This window comes from Symphalangus syndactylus, chromosome 23 (genome assembly GCF_028878055.3).
Source record: "Symphalangus syndactylus isolate Jambi chromosome 23, NHGRI_mSymSyn1-v2.1_pri, whole genome shotgun sequence".
In the NCBI taxonomy this organism is placed as follows: Eukaryota; Metazoa; Chordata; class Mammalia; order Primates; family Hylobatidae; genus Symphalangus; species Symphalangus syndactylus.
The window spans coordinates 56812884-56838140 of record NC_072445.2 but is presented as its reverse complement, the minus strand read 5'-3'; the positions used below and the strand labels follow the sequence as shown (position 1 = coordinate 56838140).

At 43.6% G+C, this 25257-nt stretch overlaps 1 protein-coding gene across 4 annotated transcripts in view; it reads left to right on the top strand.

The window, feature by feature from the left end:
* CD83 (CD83 molecule) overlaps window positions 1–24750 on the top strand; it is a 28250-nt gene extending 3500 nt beyond the window's left edge. For 2 of the 4 annotated variants that reach the window (XM_063632891.1, XM_055264070.2), the window contains 4 exons: window positions 5795–5910; window positions 19362–19590; window positions 21502–21608; window positions 22968–24750. In XM_063632891.1, coding sequence (XP_063488961.1) covers window positions 5815–5910; window positions 19362–19590; window positions 21502–21608; window positions 22968–23096 — 561 coding nt within the window. In that variant the 5' untranslated portion in view covers window positions 5795–5814 and the 3' untranslated portion in view covers window positions 23097–24750. Of the gene's footprint in view, window positions 1–5469; window positions 5703–5794; window positions 5911–19361; window positions 19591–21501; window positions 21609–22967 lie in introns of those variants that run through there. The other 2 variants (XM_055264068.2, XM_055264069.2) reach the window with 2 other exon arrangements.
* The last annotated feature ends 507 nt before the right edge of the window (window positions 24751–25257 follow it).

The window sequence follows — 25257 nt, the reverse complement described above, 5'->3', positions numbered from 1 at the left end:
GAGGCACCAGAATCGCTTGAACCCGGGAGGCAGAGGTTGCAGTGAGCCGAGATCACACCACTACACTCTAGCCTAGGCAACAGAGCAAGACTCCATCTCAAAAAAAAAAAAAAAAAAAAAAAGACCTTGTAGAAAGGCCAAGATCTTAGAAGCTCTCAAATACAAAAGCATTGCCTACAAAGGAATGAGTTATCAGGTTGTCTGGAACTTTGCAACAGCAACAATAGAAACCAGAAGACCAATGGAATAATATATTCAAGTGCTGAGAAGAAATAACCGTCAACTTACAACTACACTATGAGTCAAGGATATGGGCAAAATAAACACTTTCAGACAAAAACAGAGAGCATTTTCCACTTGAAGACCTTTGCTAAAAGAATTAAGAATATACTTCAGAAGGAATTGACCCAAGAAAGAAGCAGTGAGATGTACAATATGAGATAAATTTCAACAAATATCTAATATGTAAAAAAAGACTACTTGGGGAGTATAAAAACATAATGGAACGAGGGTACTGGTCATAGTAGAAGAGATGGGCAGAGTTTGGGCATTTGGGCATTTTAGGGAAAAGGGTGGCAATATTAATTAACTCTAGAATTTGTTAAATTGAGTATGCTTATTAAAAATTATAAAAAGGTAATCACATAAGAAGAGAAATAGTATGCATGACTTCCAAACCAGTAGAGAGAACACCACAGAATACATATTTTTATTTTTATTGTATTTTTTGAGACCAAGTCTGGCTGTGTCGCCCAGGCTGGAATGCAGTGGTACAATCTTGGCTCACTGCAACCTCCGCCTTCTGGGTTCAAGTGATTCTCATGCCTCAGCCTCCCGAGTAGCTGGGATTACAGGCACGTGCCACCACACCTGGCTAATTTTATTTATTTATTTATTTATTTTTAGTAGAGATGGGGTTTACTATGTTGTTCAGGCTAGTCTCAAACTCCTGACCTCATGTGACCCACCCGCCTCAGCCTCCCAAAGTGCTGGGATTACAGGCATGAGCCACCATGCCTGGGCTAAAATATTTTTATTAATGGTCAATAAAAAGATGCAAGAAAGGAAGAGGCAGAGAAAAATCTGGTTAAGCATAAAGCGTAAAACAAAATGACCGAAATAAATCCTAATATAGCAGAATTCACAAAGTAAGTAAAATTTAACCCTCAATTAGCAAGATAGATTGTCAGTGATACTGGATAGAAGAAAATCTAACAATATACTTTAAAAAGGACACAATAGAATGTAAGGACAAAGAAATGTTGAATGTAAAAGTATGGAAAACGCCAGCAAAAAATTAACCCAGAGAAAGGAAGAGGCAGAGGATAGTAATATTAAGGGTAAACAGGCTGGGCGTGGTGGTTCATGCCTGTAATCCCAGCACTTTGGGAGGCTGAGGTAGGTGGATCACGAGGTTAGGAGTTGGAGATCAGCTTGACCAACATGGTGAAATCCCATCTCTACTAAAAATACAAGAATTAGCCAGGCATGGTGACAGGTGCCTGTAATTCCAGCTACTTCGGAGGCTGAGGCAGAGAATTGCTTGAACCTGGGAGGTGGAGGGTGCAGTGAGCCGAGATTGTGCCACTGCACTCCTGCTTGGGTGACAGAGCGAGACTCCATCTCAAAAAAAAAAAAAAAAAAGTAGACAAAGTTGTATTTCAAGCAAAAAGGAATATTAGAAAAAAAAGTCAAATAAATGAAGAGAAAAAGGAACAATTAATTGGAAAAACATAACTTCCAGACACTAAAACATAGCATCAAATTATACCAAGCCAAAAAAATGATAAAATTGCAGAGATAAATGGACAATTCTGTAGTCACGGGGGAGAATTTAACACATCTCTTTCAGTAATTGATAGTTTATGATTACAGAAAGGATATAGAAGATCTGAGCAACACTATGGGCAAACTTGATCAAAAAGATCTTTCTTTCCAAGTACATGCCACTCTTACCAAAAGATCACATATGAGGCTACAAAGCAATCCTTGATATGCAACAAAGAATCATACAGAGTGCTCTTGAGCAACCTCAACTGTTAGACACCAGTAGCAAAATGAAAACCAAGCCATATATTGGGAAATTTTTTTTAAAAACCCTCTAAATAATTCATAATTCAACAAGTGACTTAATGGAGAGTCTAAGAACACATTGTTAACACTAATAAGAAAGGAAATTTCTACTCACTGGCTATGGACACCTAGAAAAATATAGTTTAAAAAATATATACATGAAAGTAGCAACACAAAATGTGAAGGTATACAGGAAGAAATCTATCAAAAGATGTGAAAAACCTATATATATATATAATTTTAAAAATTCTTGAAGACCTAAGTAAATGGAAAGATACACAATATGGGATGAATTTGTAGAACTGACTTCTAAAGATGTTGATTTTAGGCAATTTATAAATTGAATATATTCCTACTAAAATTCAAATCAAGTTTTTTGAGGTTCATAAATTGATATAATGTGTATCAGGTAGAACAAAGAACCAAGAATGCCAGAACCTTTTTTTTTTTTTTTTTTTTTTTTTTTGGATACACAGTCTTACTCTGTCACCCAGTCTGGAGTGCAGTGGCACAATCTCGGCTCACTGCAGCATGGACTTCCTGGGCTCAAGCGATCCTCCTGCTTCAGCCTCCTGAGTAGCAGGGACCACAGGTGCAAGCCACCATGCCAGGCTATTTTTTGTATTTGTTTTTTTTGTGTGTTTTTAGTAAAGACCGGGTTTCACCATGTTGCCCAGGCCAGTCTTGAACTCCTAATCTCAAGTGATCCATCCACCTGGGCCTTCCAAAGTGCTGGGATTACAGGTGTGAGCCACTGCACCCAGCCACCAGAACAATTTTGAAGACGAAGTTCAACATGTGAGGACTCACTCACTTCCACCACAGCAAGACTTAATTAAATTATAGTAATAAGAAAGTGTGATATTAGCACAAAGAGAGGCAGAATAGTGTCTAGAAACAGGCCCACTTATACATAGAAATTTGTATAAAGCATAGATGTTATTTTAATTCAGTAGGGAAAGAAGGACTTTTAGCAAGCAGCATTGGAAAAAATGGTTATCCATATGGAAAAAATAAGTTAGATCATAACATCAAACCATATTTAAATGGATTAAAGACCAACATATGAAAAAGCATGACTTTAAAAGTTTTGGAAGAAAATGAAGGAGAATGCTTTTATGATCTCAGGTCAGGAAAAGATTTCTTAAACACAATACCAGAAGCACAAATCATAAACAAAAAGATCAGTAAATTTGACCACATTAAAATATTTTTTAAAAACTCTTTGGTAGATTAAAGATATCATAAACAAAATGGAAAATACAAATCTTAAACTTGGAGAAGAGATTTGGCATGGATATAACCAAGAAAGGAGTTGGCCCAGATTTTATAAACAGCGCTCATGGAAAAGGCCAAAGGATATGAATGACAATCCTCAGAAAAGGTTATCCAGTGTTCTTGAAACATATGCTGTCAATGTAACATAAATTAAGCAAAAAGGATCTAATATTTCACACTCTTTAGATAGGCAGAAATTTTTAAAAATCTGGCTGGGCACGGTGGCTCACACCTGTAATCCCAGTACCTTGGGAGGCCAAGGTAGGAGGATCGCTTGAGCCCAGGAATTTGAGACCAGCCTGAGCAACATAGTGAGACCCTATCTTTTTAAAAAAAAATCTGATCATGCTAAGACCTGCTGAGGGGAGTGTAAATGGGCATGTGCATTTTGGATAATAAGATGGCAATATTTAACAATGCAGTGTAATTACTGAGCTAGAGTGTTGGAAGACTTTCAGCTCCCCTGTAACATTGTTTATAATCAGGAAAAACTGGAAAGAAGCATCAATGCCTACGTATGAGATCTGGCAGAGGACACATAGTGGGTCTCAAAAGACCATCCTGGCTAACACGGTGAAACCCCCTCTCTACTAAAAATACACACACACAAAAATTAGTCGGGCGTGGTGCCAGGCTCCTGTAGTCCCAGCTACTCGGGAGGCTGAGGCAAGAGAATGGCGTGAATCCGGGAGGCGGAGCTTGCAGTAAGCTGAGATCACCACCACTGCACTCCAGCCTGGGCGACAGAATGAGACTCCGTCTCAAAAAAAAAAAAAAAAAAAAAAAAGAGGGTCTCGAAAATGTTAGTACTGTTTTATTTCTCAAGAATAAATTGTATACAGATGTGTTCAATTCCATATTTTCTATACTTATTTTGTATGCTTAACATTTTCACAATTAAAAAATTAGTTTGGTGAGGCTGCTGGGGAAAAGGTACTCACACAAGCTGGCAGGACTGTCAATTGGTACGACTACTTCCAAGAGCAGATTAAAACTGGTGGTAGAGTGATGCCACTCTTTTTAACCTCTTGGATGGACAAAGATAGAAAGGTTGGATAACAGTTTGTGTTGGCAAACAGGCACTCTCATTGCATATGGGAATATAGATTGAAGACACCTCCTTGCAGGTAATTTTTTGCCAATATTTAACAAAATTGGAAACTCCCCTTCACCTAGCACAATTTCCTTGAGGTATTTATTCTAAGAAAATAAGCAATTTTAGAGCAAAGATTCATCTACACTGAAGTTTCCCATAGCAATCACAGCATTGTTTCTAATATTAGTAATACAAAAAGAAACAACCTGTATGTCTAACACTAATCGATTCTAATTTATGGTGCAACTGAACAACGGACCAAAATGATGCTGTTGGAAGTTTTTAATGATGTGGAACTGCTTGCAAATTATTAAGCTAAAAGAAAGTAGGTTACAAGATAGCAGGAAGAATAAACCATTAAAAATACCAATCTGTGCACTGACATAAATGTTATAAATATTTTATGTTATGTTATAAACACTTTATAATATTAAAAAACATGTTAACTGAAGTTACTTCCTGGATGAATTACAGGTGATTTCATTGTCTTCTAGAATTTTCTTTTCCAAAAATGTTGTGTATGTGTGTGCGTAATTATTATTTTAACAGGAGACACTCTCCTTTGGTGATATAATTTAAACAGGTAGGACGGTACTGACTGATAACCTCCCGGGGAAGGCAGGGAGCCAAGTACTACAGACTTGTATTTTTCTATGGAAATCTAACGCGCCTTTGATTATCACAGATTCTGGAGAAGAGTGAGGACTTGGGTTCACCAGTGCGTTCCCAAGGACAGGCTGGGCTTCTGAGGAAGTTGCCCACCCTCTGGGAATCTGGTTTGGCCTCTGTAAAATGGGCAGATCCCGCTCGGATGGCCCGGTTCCCGGCTTCCTTTTGCGGGTCAACGGCAGCGTCACGCGCGCGAGCGCGGTCTGCGAAGCCCCCAGCGCTGGGCGTCACGCGGGGATTGCTGTCGCCGCTGCCAGCCGCAGCAGCGACGCGAACTCGGGACGCCCGGCCCAGGCGCGCGGGGGCGGGGACGCGCACGCGGCGAGGGCGGCGGGGGCGGCGGGGGCGGGGACAGGGGCCAAGGAGGCGGGGACGGGGGCGCCCCGGCCTAAGCGGGACTAGGAGGGCGCGCCACCCGCTTCCGCTGCCTGCCGGGGAATCCCCCGGGCTGGCGCGCAGGGAAGTTCCCGAACGCGCGGGCATAAAAGGGCAGCCGGTGCCAGCGCGCCACAGCCCTGCAGCTCGTGGCAGCCGCGCAGCGCTCCAGCCATGTCGCGCGGCCTCCAGCTTCTGCTTCTGAGCTGCGGTAGGGCCCGCGAGAGCCTGTCGCCCCCTGCCCCTCCACGACACCCCCTCCCGTCGGTCGCTTGCTCACGACGCGCTCTCTCTTTCTTGTAGCCTACAGCCTGGCTCCCGCGATGCCGGAGGTGAAGGTGGCTTGCTCGGAAGATGTGGACTTGCCCTGCACCGCCCCCTGGGATCCGCAGGTTCCCTACAAGGTCTCTTGGGTTAAGGTAGGTGCTGCGATGCCCGCGGGCTGGGGTTTGGTGGGCTCATTTGAAGACAGCAGGAACCATCTCCCCTAGGCTGGCGACCCTCTGTGGCTGCCGGGTGGGGGCGGGGGGCGTCTCCCGCCGCTGAACTTAGAGTACTCAGACTGCCGTCGCGCCTCCCCTACCCCATCCGCATCCAGGTACAGGGCCGACTTCGGTTTTGCTCTCCGCAGACCTCAACCCCCTTCCTGCCACTGAAGGTGGCCTGAGATGAATGATTCACTTAAGACGTTTTGGAAGGGCAGAGACTCTCTCATTTGGATTAATTCTGGAGGCCACCTGTGGTTGTGGGCCAGCAGGTCAGGAAGAAAGCAACAGGGACCTAGATTTGGGCATTGGACGGGGAATGTCTCCAGACTTCTGATTTCTTGTGTTTTGTGACTGTGATGCCCATGATACATGGGAGGGGGAGGGGGCAATTTGAAAGGAAGGGCTAAGACACAGAAGTGACTTAGGCCATTTCATCCATGGTAGTTATCAGTGGTCATCTCCTTTGCGGCATACCCTTGGCTTCCTCCCCTAGCCCTCCTCCTCCTTCCTCTGGCAGCCGTGAGAGAGGCAGCCTTGAGGGCATCAGGTGGATGCATGAGCCGGAGCCCGCATGTGTAAGAACAGGCCGTGCTGTTCGTACTGTAAGAGGACTGAGTGGCAAGGAGGCTTTTTCAAGGTTTCCTCTTGACTGAAACATTCTCAGATTCTAAGATGGCAATGATGGTGTCATTCCAAAGCCGAGCAGCTACTGTTTGATATCACTGGTCCTTCTTTAAGTCAGGCCACTGCTACCACTGCACCTCCATTTTAACCCAAATGAATATGATACTCCAGCCTTACTCTGTAGCTTTCACTGATTTGCTGTCTTACCATGGGGGCAAATCTGTGCACTTGTAGCTTTCCCCAAACTGCAGGGCGTTCTTCTGCCCACCATAAAAGATACTATAAGAAACTGTACATGCCTTTGGCCACTTAACAGTACAAGGCATCACTGCGGTGATCTCTCTGTGCGTGTGTCTCCTAACTGGATTGTCAGTTCCCTGGGGGGCAGTGGCTGTATCAATACTTTTGTGTATTCTTCGCGGCACCTACTTTTTGCCCTGTGAATTGCAAAGGTGCTCTGTGAATTCAGCCCAGCACTTCATGAGTTATGCATGACAGGGATGGTGCTGCTGCCTCAGAGCATTGTATTGTGTATAAAAGTAAGGTGTTAAATATTCCTACTTCATTTGTACCTTACTTACTGTGGGATCAGAGAACACAACAATTCCGAAATTGTTCTCATAGTCAAAACAATAGTCTTTTAAAAAATATTGTTAAAACAATTTCTGAGTGCTCACCACATGCCAAGCTCCAAGGTAAATATTTACATACATTATCCATTTCCATCCATCGGAAGAATGGACTTAGGGATCAGTACTGTTGCTATTCCTACTTTACAGGTGAGAAAACTAAGCCTTAGGGAGGGAAATAACCTGTCTACTTTTGCACAGCTGGCTAAATGGTGGAGTTGGGGTTTGAACCAAGCAGTCTGATTCCAAATCCTGAGTTGTTAGAGGTCTATCTTAATATCTCTGTTTTCTACCTTATAACTTAAGGTAAAGAAAATCAAAGTGCCCCTGGGCTAACCAGGCAGGGACTTAGTTATCTCAAAGAAGGGGGAAAACATGAAACCACTATCCCTTCCAGAGAGTAATTATTTAATAAAGAAAGAAAACATTATTAATACCCCCAGGGGAGTAATTAAAAAGTCCTCATGAAACAAGTAGATGAAATTTCAGACTGTAAAGTTCAAACAGCTCTGGAGTGAAAGCTTCTGGCACAGGGTCATTTGGAATGGTCCACTAAACCATAGCAATTAACCTTGGACTTCTCCTTGGATGTCAGCTGGTGATGTAACTCTGTAACGCATGAGCTTGTTTATTGGACACAGTTCTTGCGAGATTTACCCCGAAGGTCTTTCAAAACTCTGTCAAGAAAAAAAGGGACAGCAGTCTCTAGGCGTTCTTTTTTTTCCTGTTGATCCATGGAATAGTGCCAATGAAAAGTCATACTGTAGTTGTTTTTTGAGAAGTAAATGGTGATTGAGATTCGTGGGTAGGAGAGTTATGCTATACCAATAAATGAATCAGGTGCCTCGAAAGTGACATATATTGTTCCTTTAAGCATTTTTTTTAAACAGCTCTCAGCATATTCTGTAGATACTTATTATTTTCCAGCCCAATAATTATACTTTTGCATTGATTGTGCTTATACAACAAAAATGGATAGAGTGTTCTGGAGATAAAGCCAGTGGTGAAATGCCGAAATACTTCATTTTACTGAAGATTAAGCATCTGGTCATTTTTCTACAAGTTTCTTGTAAAATGTTTCATCAAAGTGGAGGGGTAGCCACAAAGGGATGAATTTCATTTTGGTAACCAGAGCCAGCTTATCCCATCCTACTCACTTCATCATCACTACCCCGGCTTTGTAAAACCTGTTTTGCCGGCAGAGGAGGGGGCTTCGTGCTGGGCAAGGAAAGCAGAGTCCCTTGCGGTGGGTTTTCACCATCCACCAGATTGAAGCACTTTCTGCAGGCTGTCTGCATATCATAAGTATGGTTATAATGACTCACAATTTAAAATTCCATTCACCACTCAATCCTCCGGCACCATGTAGCATCTCGCCTTTGTCCATTTGGCACTGATTACTTGTAATTAACAAAAGGACCCATGTAAACCATGTGTTTTTTATCATATGACTTTGACCAGAAAACTCAAAACAGACAGCATCCAATTTGTTTGCAACATTAGGGTTGGGAAGGAAGAGTGTTCATTTTGTTCTCTCTGTTTTAAAGATGCAGTGAGATGGGCCAGAGGGGACTTAATAGACACATGTGCAGGAGGCTAAAAGTGAAGCCAAAAGTGGACAGAGATATCCCAATTCCTGTTGGCCCAGCTCTTCTCTTCTGTGGACCATGTCCTCTTAACTGGGATCCAACAAAGGGTCCTCCTCTCATCCCTTCCTCCCTTATACTTTTTAAGGCAGAATGGGTGATTGAGGAGAAATAGAAAAGTTAATAAATTATATTCATTAGGATAGTAGCTCAATTTAGCTTTATTTTTATTTTTTGAGACAGTCTCACCCTGTTTCCCAAGTTGGAGTACAGTGGCATGAAGATGACTTACCGCAGCCTCGACTTCCTGGGCTCGAGTAATCCTCCCACCTCAGCCTCCCAAGTAGCTGAGACTACAAGGGCATACCACCACACCTGGCTAATTTTTATGTTTTTAATTTTTTGTAGAGACAAGATCTCAATACATTGCCCAGGCTGGTCTCCAACTCCTGACCTCAAGCCGTCCTCCCACTTCGGCCTCCCAAAGTGCTAGGATTACAGGCATGAGCTAATCAGTTTATCTTTTAAAGTTGTAATAGGCTGGGTATGGTGGCTCAGGCTCATGCCTGTAATCCCAGCATTTTGGGAAGCCAAGATGGGAGGATTGCTTGAGCCCAGGAGTTTGAGGCCAGCCTGGGCAATGTAGTGAGACCTGTCTCTACCAAACAAACAAACAAAAAAAGTTGTAATAGATGTGGTTCTTTGAGGAGGTATTTTGAGAAAATATGCAAATAGACTTTGATCCATGACTTTTCTTCCACTGGCCATGACCTGTGGTTAAATTCCAGCATAAAAGGGCATAGCACAATATCATGTCTGCAAGGAGTAAAGCCGTGCATTAAAGGGCTGCATCTGTACTTCATGAAAAGCATCGCTGTATCTACACTCTCTTTAATGTAGGTTTGGAGAGAGAGTACGACTTTGGATGGAGTACTTTGGGCCTGGTTGATACTCATTAAGGATAATAATGAGTGGTCATTTATCCCAGAGATGCAGTGCCTTCTTGTATCACGCTAGGAGCCCTGACAGCCTACGGGTGATGCAAAACGAAAGAGGATATATGGTGTCGTCTCTGGGTGATGCTGCGGGGGTGAGGACAGTGAAGCATCACAAGACAAGTGCCCTTTTCAGATGATTTCCAACGGAAGGGAGAAAGGGGAAGTAAGAGTGTGACTTCATATAAAAGTCTACTATAAATAGACTTTATAATATTGAGAAGAGCCCCAGCTGGGGCAGATCATGGGCCATCCATGGAGTGTTCTGCTTCTGACATTAACACTAAGGAAACTGTTGGAGAGCAGGTTAATGGCTTGCATTAGGCCACTTCAGAAGTTCAAGGCTGTCTTCCATGTATGTTGCTAAACTTTTTGATGGAGTTATGTTTTCTATCTCTACCATCTTGTGTGATAATGAGCTACAAAACCAGGGATACTGAGGAGAGCAGAGTGCCTTAGGGGGGCCTACAGTTGATAAGCGGTCAGGTCAGATGTAATCTATACAGCCACAGACCCTCATAGCCCATGGAAGGAGCCAGTACTGAACACTTACTGTGCTTCCTTGATTCTAGAATGATTCTGTTGTAAGATGGATTTAAGAACATGTTTTAGGACAAAAAGGAAACATTTCTCCATTAAATGTAGAACCATTGAATTATGAAAACAATGTATGTTAGAATTAAAAAAAATCATACTGTCCGCATTGGCACCTACAGTACTTGGCCTGGTTGAATCACTTTTATGGGCTCCTCCCTAGGTCAAACCATGAAAGATGTAAAGTTGCTTTTCAGATGTCTCTCATATTTATACTTTCATTGTTTAGTAAATATTTCTAAGTCCCAAATGTGTGCCCCATCCTGGGCCTGGCATTGGCCATCTCAGGATCGATGTAGAACTTTTGCCAGAGGACCATCTTGAGCAAAGGCATGGGGATCCACTAAGACTTTTTGGGAACCATTGAGGTAACCAGTGATGTAGAAGGGAGACTTAAACAGCAGATGGCTGAGAGATAACATTAGAAAGCAGGCTAGAGACAGATTGTGAGGAGCCTCGAATGCCCAACAATAATGACTTGAACTTTATCCTTTTGGCAGTAAGGACCCATTGAAGGATTTTTTTTTTTTTTTGAAACAGAGTTTTGCTCTTGTCACCCAGGCTGGAGTACTGTGGTGTGATCTCGGCTCACTGCAACCCCCTCTTCCAAAGTTCAAGCGATTCCCCTGCCTTAGCCTCCTGAGTAGCTGGGATTACAGGCGCCCACGACCATGCCCGGCTACTTTTTTGTATTTTTAGTAGAGACGGGGTTTCACCATGTTGGCCAGGCTGGTCTCGAACTCCTGACCTCGGGTGATCCACCTGCCTCAGCTTCCCAAAGTGCTGGGATTACAGGCGTAAGCCACCATGCCTGGCCTCATTGAAGGATTTTAAGCAAAGAGAATGGCAGAATGCAAAATATGCCTAAAGCAAAGCATATTTCTCGTGGAGTTGAATAGAATATGATTCATTTAGAAGATGAGTCTCAGAGGGAGACTTCACTCTTTTCCTTCTTTTCCTCTTGGTCACCAGTCCTGTCCATGTGGTTCTGCGGAGGAGTGGGCAAGGAAGAATGAGGTCACCTCTGAGAGGCTATAGAAGAAGTCTCATCTAGATGAGAATGGTGGATCACTGAGATTTTTGGACGATAGTGGAACAGAGCACAAGTTGCCAAAATCTTTTAGCTTGACAGTGGGGAAAGAGGAAGAAAGCAGCTGAGAGTTAAATTGAAAAAAAAAAAAAAAAAAAACTAAACAAAAAAACCAACTTGTTTTCCATTAATAAAAGGGGGAACCTGAGTCACATGAGGACTGAATTGTCTTAGCAATGTACTTGGCAATGTCACTACACAAAGAAGAGGAAGTTTGGAGAAGGTCTTAGTGACATAAGGGAAAGTTTTATGTAGGGCAAGAGTAAAAGCAGATTGATTACCTAAAAAAAGTTTCCTCCCTCTAAAGATGTTCCCATAATCCCTTCCTGGCTACTCCTGGAATACCCCTAAATTTTGTATCAACAATCATTAGCTCAAAATAGAGCTGGACAGAAGATACTTCCCTAAGATTCTTTTATACTCATAAGCATGTTTTTGTTTTTCATTTTGTTTTGTTTTGCACTGAGGTGTATTTGGGTAAAATTTCCGTGTGTGTCATGTGGAACTAGTACAGACTTGGGAGCCCAAGGCTTGCTAATATCACTTGATGCTTTCTTGGAGGACCATTCTACTGCATGTCCCAAATTGGGACAATTTGGAGAATTGTTCCAGTTCTTAGCTTCCAGTGGTTGCCAGCAGTCCTCGGGGTTACCGATTAGAATCGAGGTTACTGATTCTAGAAGAGCTGGTAGCTGCCTAGGATTATGGGTCCACATAGGGAAAACCTTTAGGAAAAGAAGGATGCTGGTTTCCATAAACAGTTCATAATCGCCTTGGACCAGCAGTTCTGGAGAACAAAGGTTCTGATTCAAATCAGGCCTTGAGGTCTCATTCCCCAAGGAGTGGAAGGCGTGTGAGCCCAAAGGACAAAGCAGGACTGGCCTCGAGGCTGGAGCCATGTGCCGATAGCCCCCTACGTATCACCCTTACTTACATAGTGGTGCCGGGTGCCTTATCATTAGGAGTCTTTCAGTTGTGAGGGATTGTAAATCCAATCAAAACTAGCCTAAAGAGAAGGAAATATATTGGCTTATATATAATTGGAATGGGAAAAAACTTGAAAAATCAAAATACAGTTCGCATTTCAGTTATGGCTGGCGTTGTGGCTTGAATTGTGCCCCCCTAAAAGATCAGAAGTTCTAATTTCTGATGCTTGTGATTATGACTTTATTTTGAAATAGAGTCTTTGCAAATGTAATCAAATTGAGATGAGGTGCTACCTGACTAGGGTGGGCCCTCCTTCAGTGTGAATGATGTCCTAATAAGAGAAAACACGCACTGATACAGACAACAGGGAGAAAGCTACGTGAAGACAGACACAGGGATTGGAGTGATGTGTCTACAAGCCAAGCAATGCCAAGGACTGCTGGCAACCACTAGAAGCTAAGAGAAAGGCACAGAACAGATTCTCCCCTAAAGCCTTCAGAGAGCTTGGCCCTGGCAACACCTTGATTTTGGACTTCTGGCCTCCTGAACTGTGAGAGAATGCATTTCTATTGTTTCAGCCACCCAGTTTGTGGTGCTCTGAAGCCCTGGCGAATGAATATAGCTAGGCTTAGAGGTTCATGAATGTCCCCAGGACTTGGTGACTTTCCATCTGTCAACTCTGCCTTCCTTTACATTGGTTCTGTGTCCAACCTCTACATAGCAGCCAGATCATAGCCAATAACTACAGAGTTGGATAGGTTGCACATCCCTTATCTGAAATGCTTGGAAGCAGAAGTGTTTCAGATTTTTGGATTAGGGATGCTCAACCTGTATATCCTTCCAGAAGCAAGTGCAAAGGAGAAGGTTGTGTTTCTCTTCAAATATCTCAACTTATGTCTGATTATTCTCAAGGGACTTTGACTGGGTCATGTGCCTATCAGAGCCAGTCTCCATGATCGTGGGGTACCAGGCCTGAGTTAAGTTGCCTCTTCTAGAACCTAGGTGTGGAGTTCTTCAGAGGACATGAACTCAGAGCTTGTAATGGTACCTCTTCCAGGTCCAGCAGGCCCCACGGGATGCTAATAGAAGAGAGATGATTGGCATGAACAATGATGGGTCCAACATTGCCTTCAAATCTCAGTTCCAAAGGGGTTTTGCTACATTATTATGATGATGCTTTAAAAAATTCAGAATGTTGTGGATATTTTGAAGACATTGTATGTGGAAAAAACAGTTTCTCCCTAGAGCACAGATTGGGACTTCTAGGACAACTTTCCCAGAGGAGACGGGAAGTGTCAGTGGTCAGGAAATGACAGAATGGGTGGATGGTGTGGAAAGCTATCACATATAAGAATAATTTCTATTACCAGCATTACCAATTATACAGCACTTTTCTGTGTTTTCTCACTTGATTCTTATAATAACCCCATGAGCAAGTAAGGGAGCTCTAGATGATGAAATGGGGCTCAGAGGTGAAGTGACATATGGAAGATGACCCAGCTAACGCATGGAGAAGCTGGGATTGACTTCAGACCTTTGATTCCAAAGCTAGTGCTCTTGTAACTTTCTCATTGTTTCTAAAATTCATGCATTCATTCAGTAAATACTTTTTCAATACTTCTTATATTCAGGGAACTATTTAGTATGCAGAATGAAACCTTGGTTATAAAAAAAAGGAGAGAGAGAGAGTAGTAACATCTTTAGGGCTTTCTGTGTGATCGATACGATGCTTAGGGTCTGTATACATCATCATAAGTATCTTCATGCCAACTCAGTGAGATGTGATCACCCCCAGATTCCAGTGGAGCTATCCAAGCCTGAGAGTGGTTCAGTCAGTTGGCCAAGAGCAGAGGTAGCCGTGGGAGGGCTGGGGTTTGGTTCCAGCTCAGTCCAATGCCAATGCCTGTGCTCTTAATTATGTTGCCTCTGTTATACTCATAACTCTGTTAACAGCCATAAATCCAGCTCTGTCTGTTAGACCCAGTAAATTTCAAAGTGGAAAATCATTTTTCTAATAAAACTACGCATAGAAAAAAAGATATTAATGCTCATACATTCTACCCTCATTATGACATCAACCTCCGAGCCAAACTATTTTGCACATTATAAAGAGCTGTTTTTATGATGAATGGGAATTATATTGGCACTTTAATTGAGTTAGAAACCAAGGTACATGAATGTTAGTGCACAAGAAATGCAATAAAAAAAAGCTGCTCAATGTGGTTGGAATACATCAGATTAATTTAATACCAACTTTAAATCCTTACAATCTATACCCTTAAATATGTTTTATCAAATCATTAGATGAAATTTTTATACTGTTTTTTTTTTCTTTTAGGTAGGCACCTATTGCACATTCCCCCCACTCCTGCCTGTTTTTCTTTTTCTTTTTTTTTTTTTTGAGACAGGGTCTTGCTCTGTCACCCAGGCTGGAGTGCAATGGCACAATCTCAGCTCACTGCAACCTCCGCCTCCTGGGTTCAAGCGATTCTCCTGCCTCAGCCTCCCAAGTAGCTGGAATTACAGATGCCCACTACCACGCCCAGCTAATATTTTGTATTTGTGGTGGAGACGGGGTTTCACCATGTTGGCCAGGCTGGTCTTGAACTCCTGACCTCATGTGATCCACCTGCCTCGGCCTCCCAAAGTGCTGGGATTACAGGCGTGAGCCACCATGCCTGGCCCTGCATTCTTAACAAATCTGATGTATGATAAATTTAGATTTCAATTTTGTGATCAAAACTCTTTTTTTTGCTATAAAATGAAACTATTGCCCTCTTAGCTTCAAATATGGTAATGTAGGAGGTTGGCATATATTTGGATAAAATTATGTAAACTTAAAAAAAAACACTTTCCACAATAGGATGTTTTAATATTGGTTCAGTTTCAGCCATAATTAATGATTTATTTTATGTCTTTTGTTTTAGTTCAAATTAGTTCATCATTAAAAAAAAAAAAAAACTGACTCCATTCACGTGCCCATAAAATTAGTACTTGTGTTTGCTTGATTTAGCATTCTGCAAATGAAAGAGAGTTTATTTTAATTTAGGGCTTGTGGTTTCCTTAAGGTCAAATCTCCATTTGAGAGAAAGAATATGGTATTTAAATAATTTAGTCAAATTGGAGGCCTTGAGACAAGTCAGAGTCCCCAGGCTTTCTGAAAATGAGACGTCCCACATTTGCACTTTTCCAGCTCAACCAAAAATGATAGAGTTGTCAGCCTAAAAGTTAATGTACAACATGTGGATTTTTAAAACATGATTGGGATGAGTGTTTGGAGTAATTAATTTGCTGAAATTGTGTTGTGCTTTAGCACACTGTACTACAATATTAGCATTGTGAAGGGTGCATTAAATAGTTCCTGTCAATTATGGTTGGCTGTGAATGAATCTGAGGGTTCCTTTTGTTATAAATTACTATTTCCTAAAATGCTTTTGCAGAGAAGCGAAGGAACACTTTTAGATTTGGAATGTTTAAAGAGCTGTTCTTGCCAGTGGTTGATTTTGAGCCAGCTCCAATGTTTATGAGAACTCATAAAACAAAGCAAAGTGGGGATGGCCCATTTGCTATTACTCCATTTTCCTCCCACTGAAATTTCCCTTCAGTTTTTGGTGGTGCCTCTGCCACAGTTAGCTCATCTGATAAAGCAGGGTGATAGCTGCCTGGCCACGTATCTGACGATAATGATTTGAGCTTTTGCATACGGTCCCTTGATCCTGCTAGGGCCCCACTCCCATTCTGAGCATGCAACATTAACATAAAAACTACCACGATTTTTGCAGCTGTGGATAAACCCCAAATACCACAGCTGGGGATCACAAGAGAAAGTTTAGCTGAAAATGTATATACCTAAAACTGGAAGTTAGAGGGAGGGTTATGAAATATTTCCAGGTGCAGTGTATGAATTTACCGGGAATTCTTTTCTATGTGGTTAGTTATTAGGCAAACAGTGCTGTTCATTAGTTTGGCAAGAGTTCCTAGGTTTTGCCAATAGTTCTCTGGGGTCATTTAGGAAAAGGGGTGTTTGGAAGATGACCCTACGAGAGTTGAGATATTTTGCCGTGATCCCACTGGTGGCAGTGATGTTTCAGCACATCAGAATTCTGCAGGTTGCTTTGAGGTTCTTTGTTTTGCCTTCTCCCTTGGTTGTTCTTTCTGTTCTTATGGCTCACCCTGCCTTTGTTTTGCCATTTAAAAATAACTAGCGGCTCACTGACAATTTTGCCAGAGGCCCTTGGAAATCTAACCATCAAATAAACTACATTTTATTGGTGTTGCTGCTGATTTTTAAAATGAATTCTCTGCGAATAGGCAGAAGTTACTGCCAGCCAGTTTTGATCACCAGCACCTTTTTGCTTCAACAATTCCCAGCAGCTAACACAATAATGGGGCCATCTTTATGTAAATAGACACAATAGTTTATATTTCTACCAGCTCCAGAGGGGTTCACGGTTTTGATCTTGACTTTCAGATGGGCCTTTCTGAGCTGAGGGAGGGGTTGCTGGATGGGAGAGGAGCTCCCCAGGAGAAAACCATGGGTGAATAATCTCAAAATGGTTGTTGCAGCTACGCTCGCATTTGGACGTTAATTTAGAAAAAGAAAAGCAAGATTGGACGTCGGAATGGGGACTGCAGGGACTGGGCCAAGCTAATTATTTCAAACTGGCCTTGCAGGCCATCCTAGACACAGATTGGCCCCGGATGGGCCTCGGCCTCTGGTCTTTTGAAAGCCCTGCCTGGTAGGAAGAAGCTGCTCTGCCAGGCAGCGGAAGGGAGAGGCGAGCAGTGTGAGCCCATGACGAGGCTGCAGTTTATGGTTTACTTAGGCTTGAAAAGGGAAAAATGGTGCTAAATTAGATGTGTTCTGGAATCAGGTGGACACCGTTAGTTTCCTCTAAATTTCCTTGGCCTCACCTCCTTTTTGTGCTTTAATTTTGCACACCCAAGGGCCCCAGTCTCTTAGCTTCCTCCCATAGATTCTTGATTATTTAGGAAGGAATCTTTCCACACAGGAAGGACCATCAAGAAATGGGATTTATGTCCACAGACTCAGCCTGAGAAGAGCCATTCGTCTCAGCTCAGGGCTAGGAGGGAGCTGGGAGCTGAGCGGGTTTTCTTGCAGGAGCGATCAATCTGCCACCAGATGTCTCTGTAGCCCACTCTACAGGAATGCTAACACACACCAGGGCTGGAGCCTGAGCGTTCCGGTGACCTTGTGGTCTATGCCCTGAATTAACACGTGAAGCAGAAATGACTGTGTGTGTGTGTGTGTGTGTGTGTGTATACGAGTGCACACGTGCCCGTGTGTGTGTATTTTCTTTCCTGTGTTGCTTCTCAGAGTATTCCCCTAACTCCTTGGTTATCTCTTTCCCTACACTGAGTCCCTTCCTAAAAGTCAGGGAAGAGTTGTAGGGTGCTCCCAGAATGGGAGATTCATCATTGACAGGTGCAAGCAAAGATAGTGGCAGTGGAGCCTGATAATCTCTGTCTCCTTCCCTAAGGTGGCTCTTGGGTGTAGTTATCATGCTAAGGACAGGTAAGGAATGTCACTTAATCCTGGGCTCCCTGCTGGTCCCCAGCCAACCAGCAAAGGGAAACTCAGGTGCTGCTAGGGGATGTCATTGTTGAAGGGCTGCCCAGGAAGGCTGAAAACAAGGATTTGCTTTACTGCATGTGTAAATTCATTTTAGAAGCTTTGAAGTATTTCAATGGAGGAGCAACTCAGTAAGTTAATTAGGCAAACTAAAAATACGTCTAGGAAAGAGAGAATTAATGGTGAATGTGGTATGAGCCTAATCTGTGCAGTGGGAGATGCTGAAGACATTCCACCAGTTTGATCACAAAGAACTCACAGAAAGCAAGCCGCACGCAGTGGCTCACGCCTGTAATCCCAGAACTTTGGGAGGCCGAGGTGGGTGGGTCGCTTGAGTCTGGGAGTTCAAGACCAGCTTGGGCAACAGAGCAAGACACTGCCTCTAAAAAAACAAACAAATAAAAATTAGTCAGGTATGGTGGCACATACTTATAGTCCTAGCTACTGGAGAGGCTGAGGTGGGAGTACCAGAAGGTCGACTCAGGAGGCCAGGGGTCCAATGGGCCGTGATCAAGCCACTGCACTCCAGCCTGGGTGATAGAGTGAGACCCTGTCTCAAAAAAGAAAAAAAGAAAGAAAGCCAGCCAGATAAAATGTTTGGCTAAATTGGGCATCACCCCAAGTCCAGCTGGTCTGTCCTGAGTACAGTGAAGTCAGCTGTTACTGCCCTTCCATGTGGAGTTTGATATGACCAGCAAATGATCTGACACATACACTCTCTATAAAGCATGCTTCTCAGCTGTCTCGCTGCCCTAGTACAGAGAAAAGGTGTGGCACATTCGGCGATGTCAGGCATGACACACAGAGGCACAGCCCTTGAGGAACAAGGTGACTGTTCACAGGAGGCGTTGCTCATCTGCCTGTCTGATTTTAGTTGAATTGTCTGGCAAGGATCATAACAGATTTAGGAATTTTTCCAAATAAAAGGCTGGGATACAAAAATAGGAATCATTCAGTGGTTAAGTTGGTATCTAAAGAAAACAAAAGAGCATTTAATACAGAACAATCCTATCTATACATGTATACATAGAAACAAATATAATCCAGCAAGATTCACACACAGCGTATCACTGTCATCAACAATGACTCTCTGTCCCTTATGCAGGGTGGAAATTGGGATACTTATGATAGAATCATGAGATGCAGTCCTGATATATTCCAAAGATGTAGCCTTGGGAATTTTCATAGATCTCTCCTCCCCAAGAGGTCACACACACAAAAGCATCATGTCTTGTTTTACAAACATAAGTTGAGGCTGGATCTTCTGAAAACAAAATGGAAACATTGGTGTCGAGATGGAGTGCTGGCAGTGGACCGTGATGCGCTATGATTCCTTCTTCACAGCTATTGGAGGGCGGTGAAGAGAGGATGGAGACACCCCAGGAAGACCACCTCAGGGGACAGCACTATCATCAGAAGGGGCAAAATGGTTCTTTCGACGCCCCCAATGAAAGGCCCTATTCCCTGAAGATCCGAAACACTACCAGCTGCAACTCGGGGACATACAGGTGCACTCTGCAGGACCCGGATGGGCAGAGAAACCTAAGTGGCAAGGTGATCTTGAGAGTGACAGGTGAGGTGACCTGCTGCACTTGTTTTCTTCTTGCACAATGCATGTGTGCTTCCTTTAGGTCCTAAAATCGATCCTCTCTTTTGGAGTGTTGCTCTAGAGCTTTGGATCACATCTGTGGCTGAAAGTGGAAATCCGCTGCAAGCATGTCACCATTTTCTCTTTCTGTGGCTTAAATGATGCCTTTTGTTTGACTTTTGCCCAACACTTGTTAGGGGCTGAGGCTGGAAATGATAAAAATGTGGTCACAGAGCCCCTGATTCCATACAACAGTTGATTTCTCCTTCTGTCAGGGATCTGAAAGGAATTGGACTTAGGGTAATATTATTACACCTGCAAGAGCACAACCCCTGTTTAAGGGGGCAGTGTGTGCTTTTTGCTTACTCTTGTATGCACACACCTCCCTTAGGCCCTCCTGGATCTCCAGCCCTTCATCCTGGTTTCTTTGTTTCCTGGTACTTAGTACAACTGGTATGTTATGTATGGATTGATTTACTGTCTGTCTCTCCAAGAGAACAAGAACCTCTGTGTTTTCTTCTCTGATGTATCTGGGCACATAGTAGGCCCTCAATGAATATTCACCTGAATGAGAGGAACCTTGCAGAGGAGAGTGGAGAGGGGAGGCATGTCCTGCGGGGAGTGGAGAGAAAATGAAGAGAATAGCTGATTTTCTCTCGTTTTCCTCTTCCAAGGCGATATTGCCTACAAGTTAAGGGATCAGAGCCTACAGTCACTTAGATCTGGCTCAAATATTAACCCTGCCTTTTGTTAGTGTGTGACCTTGAGCAAATCACTGATTGACTCTAAGCCTCAGTTCTCTAATCTCTAAAATGGAAGTAACATCTACAACATAGGCTTGTTGTGAAGGTTAAATGAGAAGTTGCGTTAAAATGCTGAGTGTAGTGCCCGGGGTAGACTGAATGATCAATACGTGTTAGGGACCATGAGGACAATGGCTCTTATTACCCACGGCCGTGAGAATCCATCCCTCGACTGCTGCACAAAATGTTGAATCCATTTTCAGGGGTTGACAGCTCTCTGGAGATCCAGCATAGGCTCCAATGGCAGAACCCCCTCCACTCATTTGTGCTCCACCTGCTCCTGCCTGGGGCATCGAGCAGATTCTGTCTGCAGGCACACTATGGCCAAAGCTCAACTTGCTTCCCCAAACAGCACATTGGGTTTTGCACCTGAGTGGGGAGAGGCACCTCCCTTCATGTCTGTCCTGGGCTAAAGGCCTCGCTGCGCTTACCCTCCCTTCGTGCTGCACCACACCCTTTAATAACCGTGAGGGAGTTGTTCTTCCACCCAACCATGCTGGCAGCCTTGCCAAAAGAGCTTGAATGATTCTAGAAAAATCTGTTGACGTATTTGGCAATATCAGGGCAGCTCACCTGCTTCCTTTCATAGTCCCTGAAACCTCCTGAGGTGAGGATGCACCACAGTCTACCCAACACTGATGAAGTTAAGATAATTTCTGGATTAACAAGTGGTGGTTCATCTGGTAGGAGGACAAAATAAGCCAGAAAAGGCTTGACATCCGAAGTGCAGGCAGACAGGCCGCAGGATAAGCCTGGAACAGATGCCTGGCTCAGCCACCTTGGTCTTTGGTCCTTGACCCTCTCTGAGCCTCGGCTCTTTAATCTGTAAAATGGGACTACTCAGGCCTGCTTTGAAGATTCAGGAAGATGCCGTGTGAGAGTCCTGTCACATGCAGCCAGACACAGAGCGACAGCGCGCACTGGCTGCTGCTGCTGCTGTCACCTTCACTGTCACTATTACTGTCATTCAGCCTGATGGTGGGAAGAGGAGACAAGCAAGACTCCAGGACCGAGGAACAAAGCATTCTTAGCTTTTTTTCATGGTAGAAAAACCCTGTTAAAATGGCTTCACATGTCACTTACTTTTTTAAAGGATGCCCTGCACAGCGTAAAGAAGAGACTTTTAAGAAATACAGAGCGGAGATTGTCCTGCTGCTGGCTCTGGTTATTTTCTACTTAACACTCATCATTTTCACTTGTGTAAGTATCTTTTTAAAACATCTTCTGTTATTAAAAGATTACCCAGGGCGCCAATCCAAATATCTTTTGCAGATAGTGTGAATCATTTAATAATGGTGAGAGAGATTATTCTTTGAACCCTGGACTTTTTGAGGCCCCTAGACTGGGAGAATCGTTACAGGAAGCTCCCTGAAATATTTCCAGCTTTTGTCTAGTGGCTACATTTAGAGCATTGTGGAAAAAAAAAAAACAAAGTAAGATATAGGAAGGACGTTTGGGGAATCACAAGGGGTTCTGTGAACGAGCAGAGGCCATGTAGGCACCATGCTAGAAGTTGCAGCGCTGAGGGTCCCCCATCCCAGAGCAGAGGCCCCGCTCTTCCTGTGGGTGAGGGAATGGGCCCCACTGCCCCAGGGATACCAGGGGATAGATCAGCCTCCTTTGGCTGCCTTCAAACTATTTTCTCATGGGGGTTCTCCCCTTCTATTTTTGGTATTTCTGCCCATGACTTAAGAATTAATCCCAAGAAGCCAGAGCAGTGAGGCACAGCGGGAGGCTTCTGGGGTGAAGGATGGCTGGCCGGCGCTCGGGCACCCTAGACTTGCCCATGAGCTAGCTGTTGGTTGCAGGTTCTGGCTCAGAGTTCTCAGAGATTCTTTCTGCATGGCTGCTCACCTGTGTTGACCATGGTTGTGGGAGAGTAGGACCACATGTGTGTCTGACCCCTCTAGGAAGTGATCTGCCCCCTTTGTCTCCATCCACCAGGCAGGGCTGGCTACCTAGGGGCCACAACAGACTTCACTCAGGAGCTACCCCAGGACTTGTTCTTGCCACTCACTGTGTCCCTCTATTCACTTACTTGCCTCTCTGGCTGTGCATTCATCTGTCTGGTTTCCATTTTAAATACCAGTCAATCAAAGACTCCAGTGAGAACCTACTATGTTCAAGGCATTATGCTAGGCACTGTACAGGGCATAAAAAGGTGTAAGACATTGTTCCTGCCCTCAAGGAGCTTACAGTTAGGATGTTAGGGTTATTTGCGTATAAGAAGATAATTAGAGTTACTAGGCAGTATATTTTAAACATGAATGACTTTAGCTTCTTGTTGGAAAATGCCTGCTTCTGTGGGCATGGACTTTCCATACAGAGACCTAACAGTAGGGGGTTGAAATGGCCACAATCTGTGAATCTCCTGGTCCAAGTTTGGAGCCACCAGTGAAATGGTGGGTACAAATCCCTTGTGGAGCGAGTGAGGCAGTGAGTAGGACAGCTTCCAGAATGGGTTGTCTAGCCAGCTGTTAGGGAATAGAGTTTAAAAGGAGGTGACAACTGCTGAATTTTTCCAGTTATTCACTTCACTTTTATTTCATTTCTTTTTAGAAGTTTGCACGACTACAGAGTATCTTCCCAGATTTTTCTAAAGCTGGCATGGAACGAGCTTTTCTCCCAGTTACCTCCCCAAATAAGCATTTAGGGCCAGTGACTCTTCACAAGACAGAACTGGTATGAGCAGGATTTCTGCAGGTTCTCCTTCCTGAAGCTGAGGCTCAGGGGTGTGCCTGTCTGTCACACTGGAGGACAGAAGAACGAGCCTGCGTTGAAGAAGACGGCATCCTCCCGTGAAGTCCTTCACCTCACTGAAAACATCTGGAAGTGGATCCCACCCCATTTTCTGTGAGCAGGCCTTGAAAACCATCACATGACCACATAGCATGGGGCCACTGCTGCTTCTCCATGGCTACCTTTTCAGCGATGTATGCAGCTATCTGGTCAACCTCCTGGACACTTTTTCAGTCATATAAAAGCTATGGTGAGATGCAGCCGGAAAAGGGTCTTGGGAAATATGAATGCCCCCAGCTGGCCCGTGACAGACTCCTGAGGACAGCTGTCCTCTCCTGCATCTTGGGGACATCTCTTTGAATTTTCTGTGTTTTGCTGTACCAACCCAGATGTTTTACGTCTGGGAGAAATTGACAGATCAAGCTGTGAGACAGTGGGAAATATTTAGCAAATAATTTCCTGGTGTGAAGGTCCTGCTATTACTAAGGAGTAATCTGTGTACAAAGAAATAACAGGTCGATGAACTATTCCCCAGCAGGGTCTTTTCATCTGGGAAAGACATCCATAAAGAAGCAATAAAGAAGAGTGCCACATTTATTTTTATATCTATATGTACTTGTCAAAGAAGGTTTGTGTTTTTCTGCTTTTGAAATCTGTATCTGTAGTGAGATAGCAACGTGAACTGACAGGCAGCTTGGACACAGAGAGGGAGAAGAAGTCAGAGAGGGTGACAACATAGAGAGCTATTTAATGGCCGGCTGGAAACGCTGGGCTGACGGTGCAGTCTGGGTGCTCGCCCCCTTGTCCCACTATCTGGCTGCATGATCTTGAGCAGGTTCCTTCTGGTGTCTGCTTTCTCCATTGTAAACCACAAGGCTGTTGCACGGGCTGATGAAGATCGTATACGTGAAAATTCTTTGAAAACATGTAAAGCACTATACAAATTTGAAACTCCATCGAGTCATTATCCTTGCTGGGATGGTGGTGTTTTGGGGATGAGAGGGTGCTGTCCATTTCTCATGTTTTCCACTGTTTGAAACAAAGAAGGTTGCCAAGAAGCCTGTCCCGTAGCCTACTGTAGGAATTCTTTTGGGGAAGTGAGGAAGCCAGGTCCGTGGTCTGTTCTTGAAGCAGTAGCCTAACACACTCCAAGATATGGACACACGGGAGCCACTGGCAGAGGGGACTTCACGGAGTGTTGCATGGATGTTTTAGCCATGGTTGGGTTTCTCTTATCAAACTTGGGCCCTTCCCTTCTTGGTTTCCAAAGGCATTTTATTGCTTGAGTTATATGTTCACTGTCCCCCTAATATTAGGGAGTAAAATGGATACCAAGTTGATTTAGTGTTTTTGCCTCTGTCGTGGCTTTCATGTTATTAAACGTATGCATGTGAAGAAACGGTGTTTTTCTGTCTGATATTCAACTCATAAGACTTTTGGATAGGAAAAGTGAGTAATGGCTACTAGGCTTAATAACTGGGTGATGACACAATCTGTATGACGAACCCCCATGATGTAAGTTTACCTATGTAACAAACCTGCACTTGTACCCATGAACTTAAAAGTTAAAAATAAAAAACCTAGACAAATACAAATAAAAAAATCCTGACTTTGGGATGAGTGCTAGGATGTTGTAAACCAGTTTGAGAATCAGAATCCAAAATGAGAGCTGAAAGACTGGCTGAGTCGTTCTCGGAGGGAGGGCATGCTGCCAGACAGAGCTTTGTAAGCAGCACCCTCCTTCCCAGAGATGCTTCTGCTTCCATCCTGGGGCCACGTTGCTACCCAGTACATGAGCAGCTCATACTAGCATGCACGATCATGGGTGGGAGGGATGGAGGGAGGGTTTCTGCTTCAGAAAGATGTGTAACATCAGGGGCTTTGTGCCTGGATTCATGGGTTTCACTCAAGATTCTCAAATAGGTCCCTTCCCCCTGAAATGTTAAGAACAATGTGGTCTAAGTAGTTGTAATAGTTATAAAAGCATCATAGGTGGATGGCTCTTTACAAAGATGAATACACATAAAATATCTCTAAAAGCTGTGGATTCACTTTCAATGGAATCAAGTCTGTTCTCAAATGCTTTACCAAAAGTGCCAGGGCATCGTAA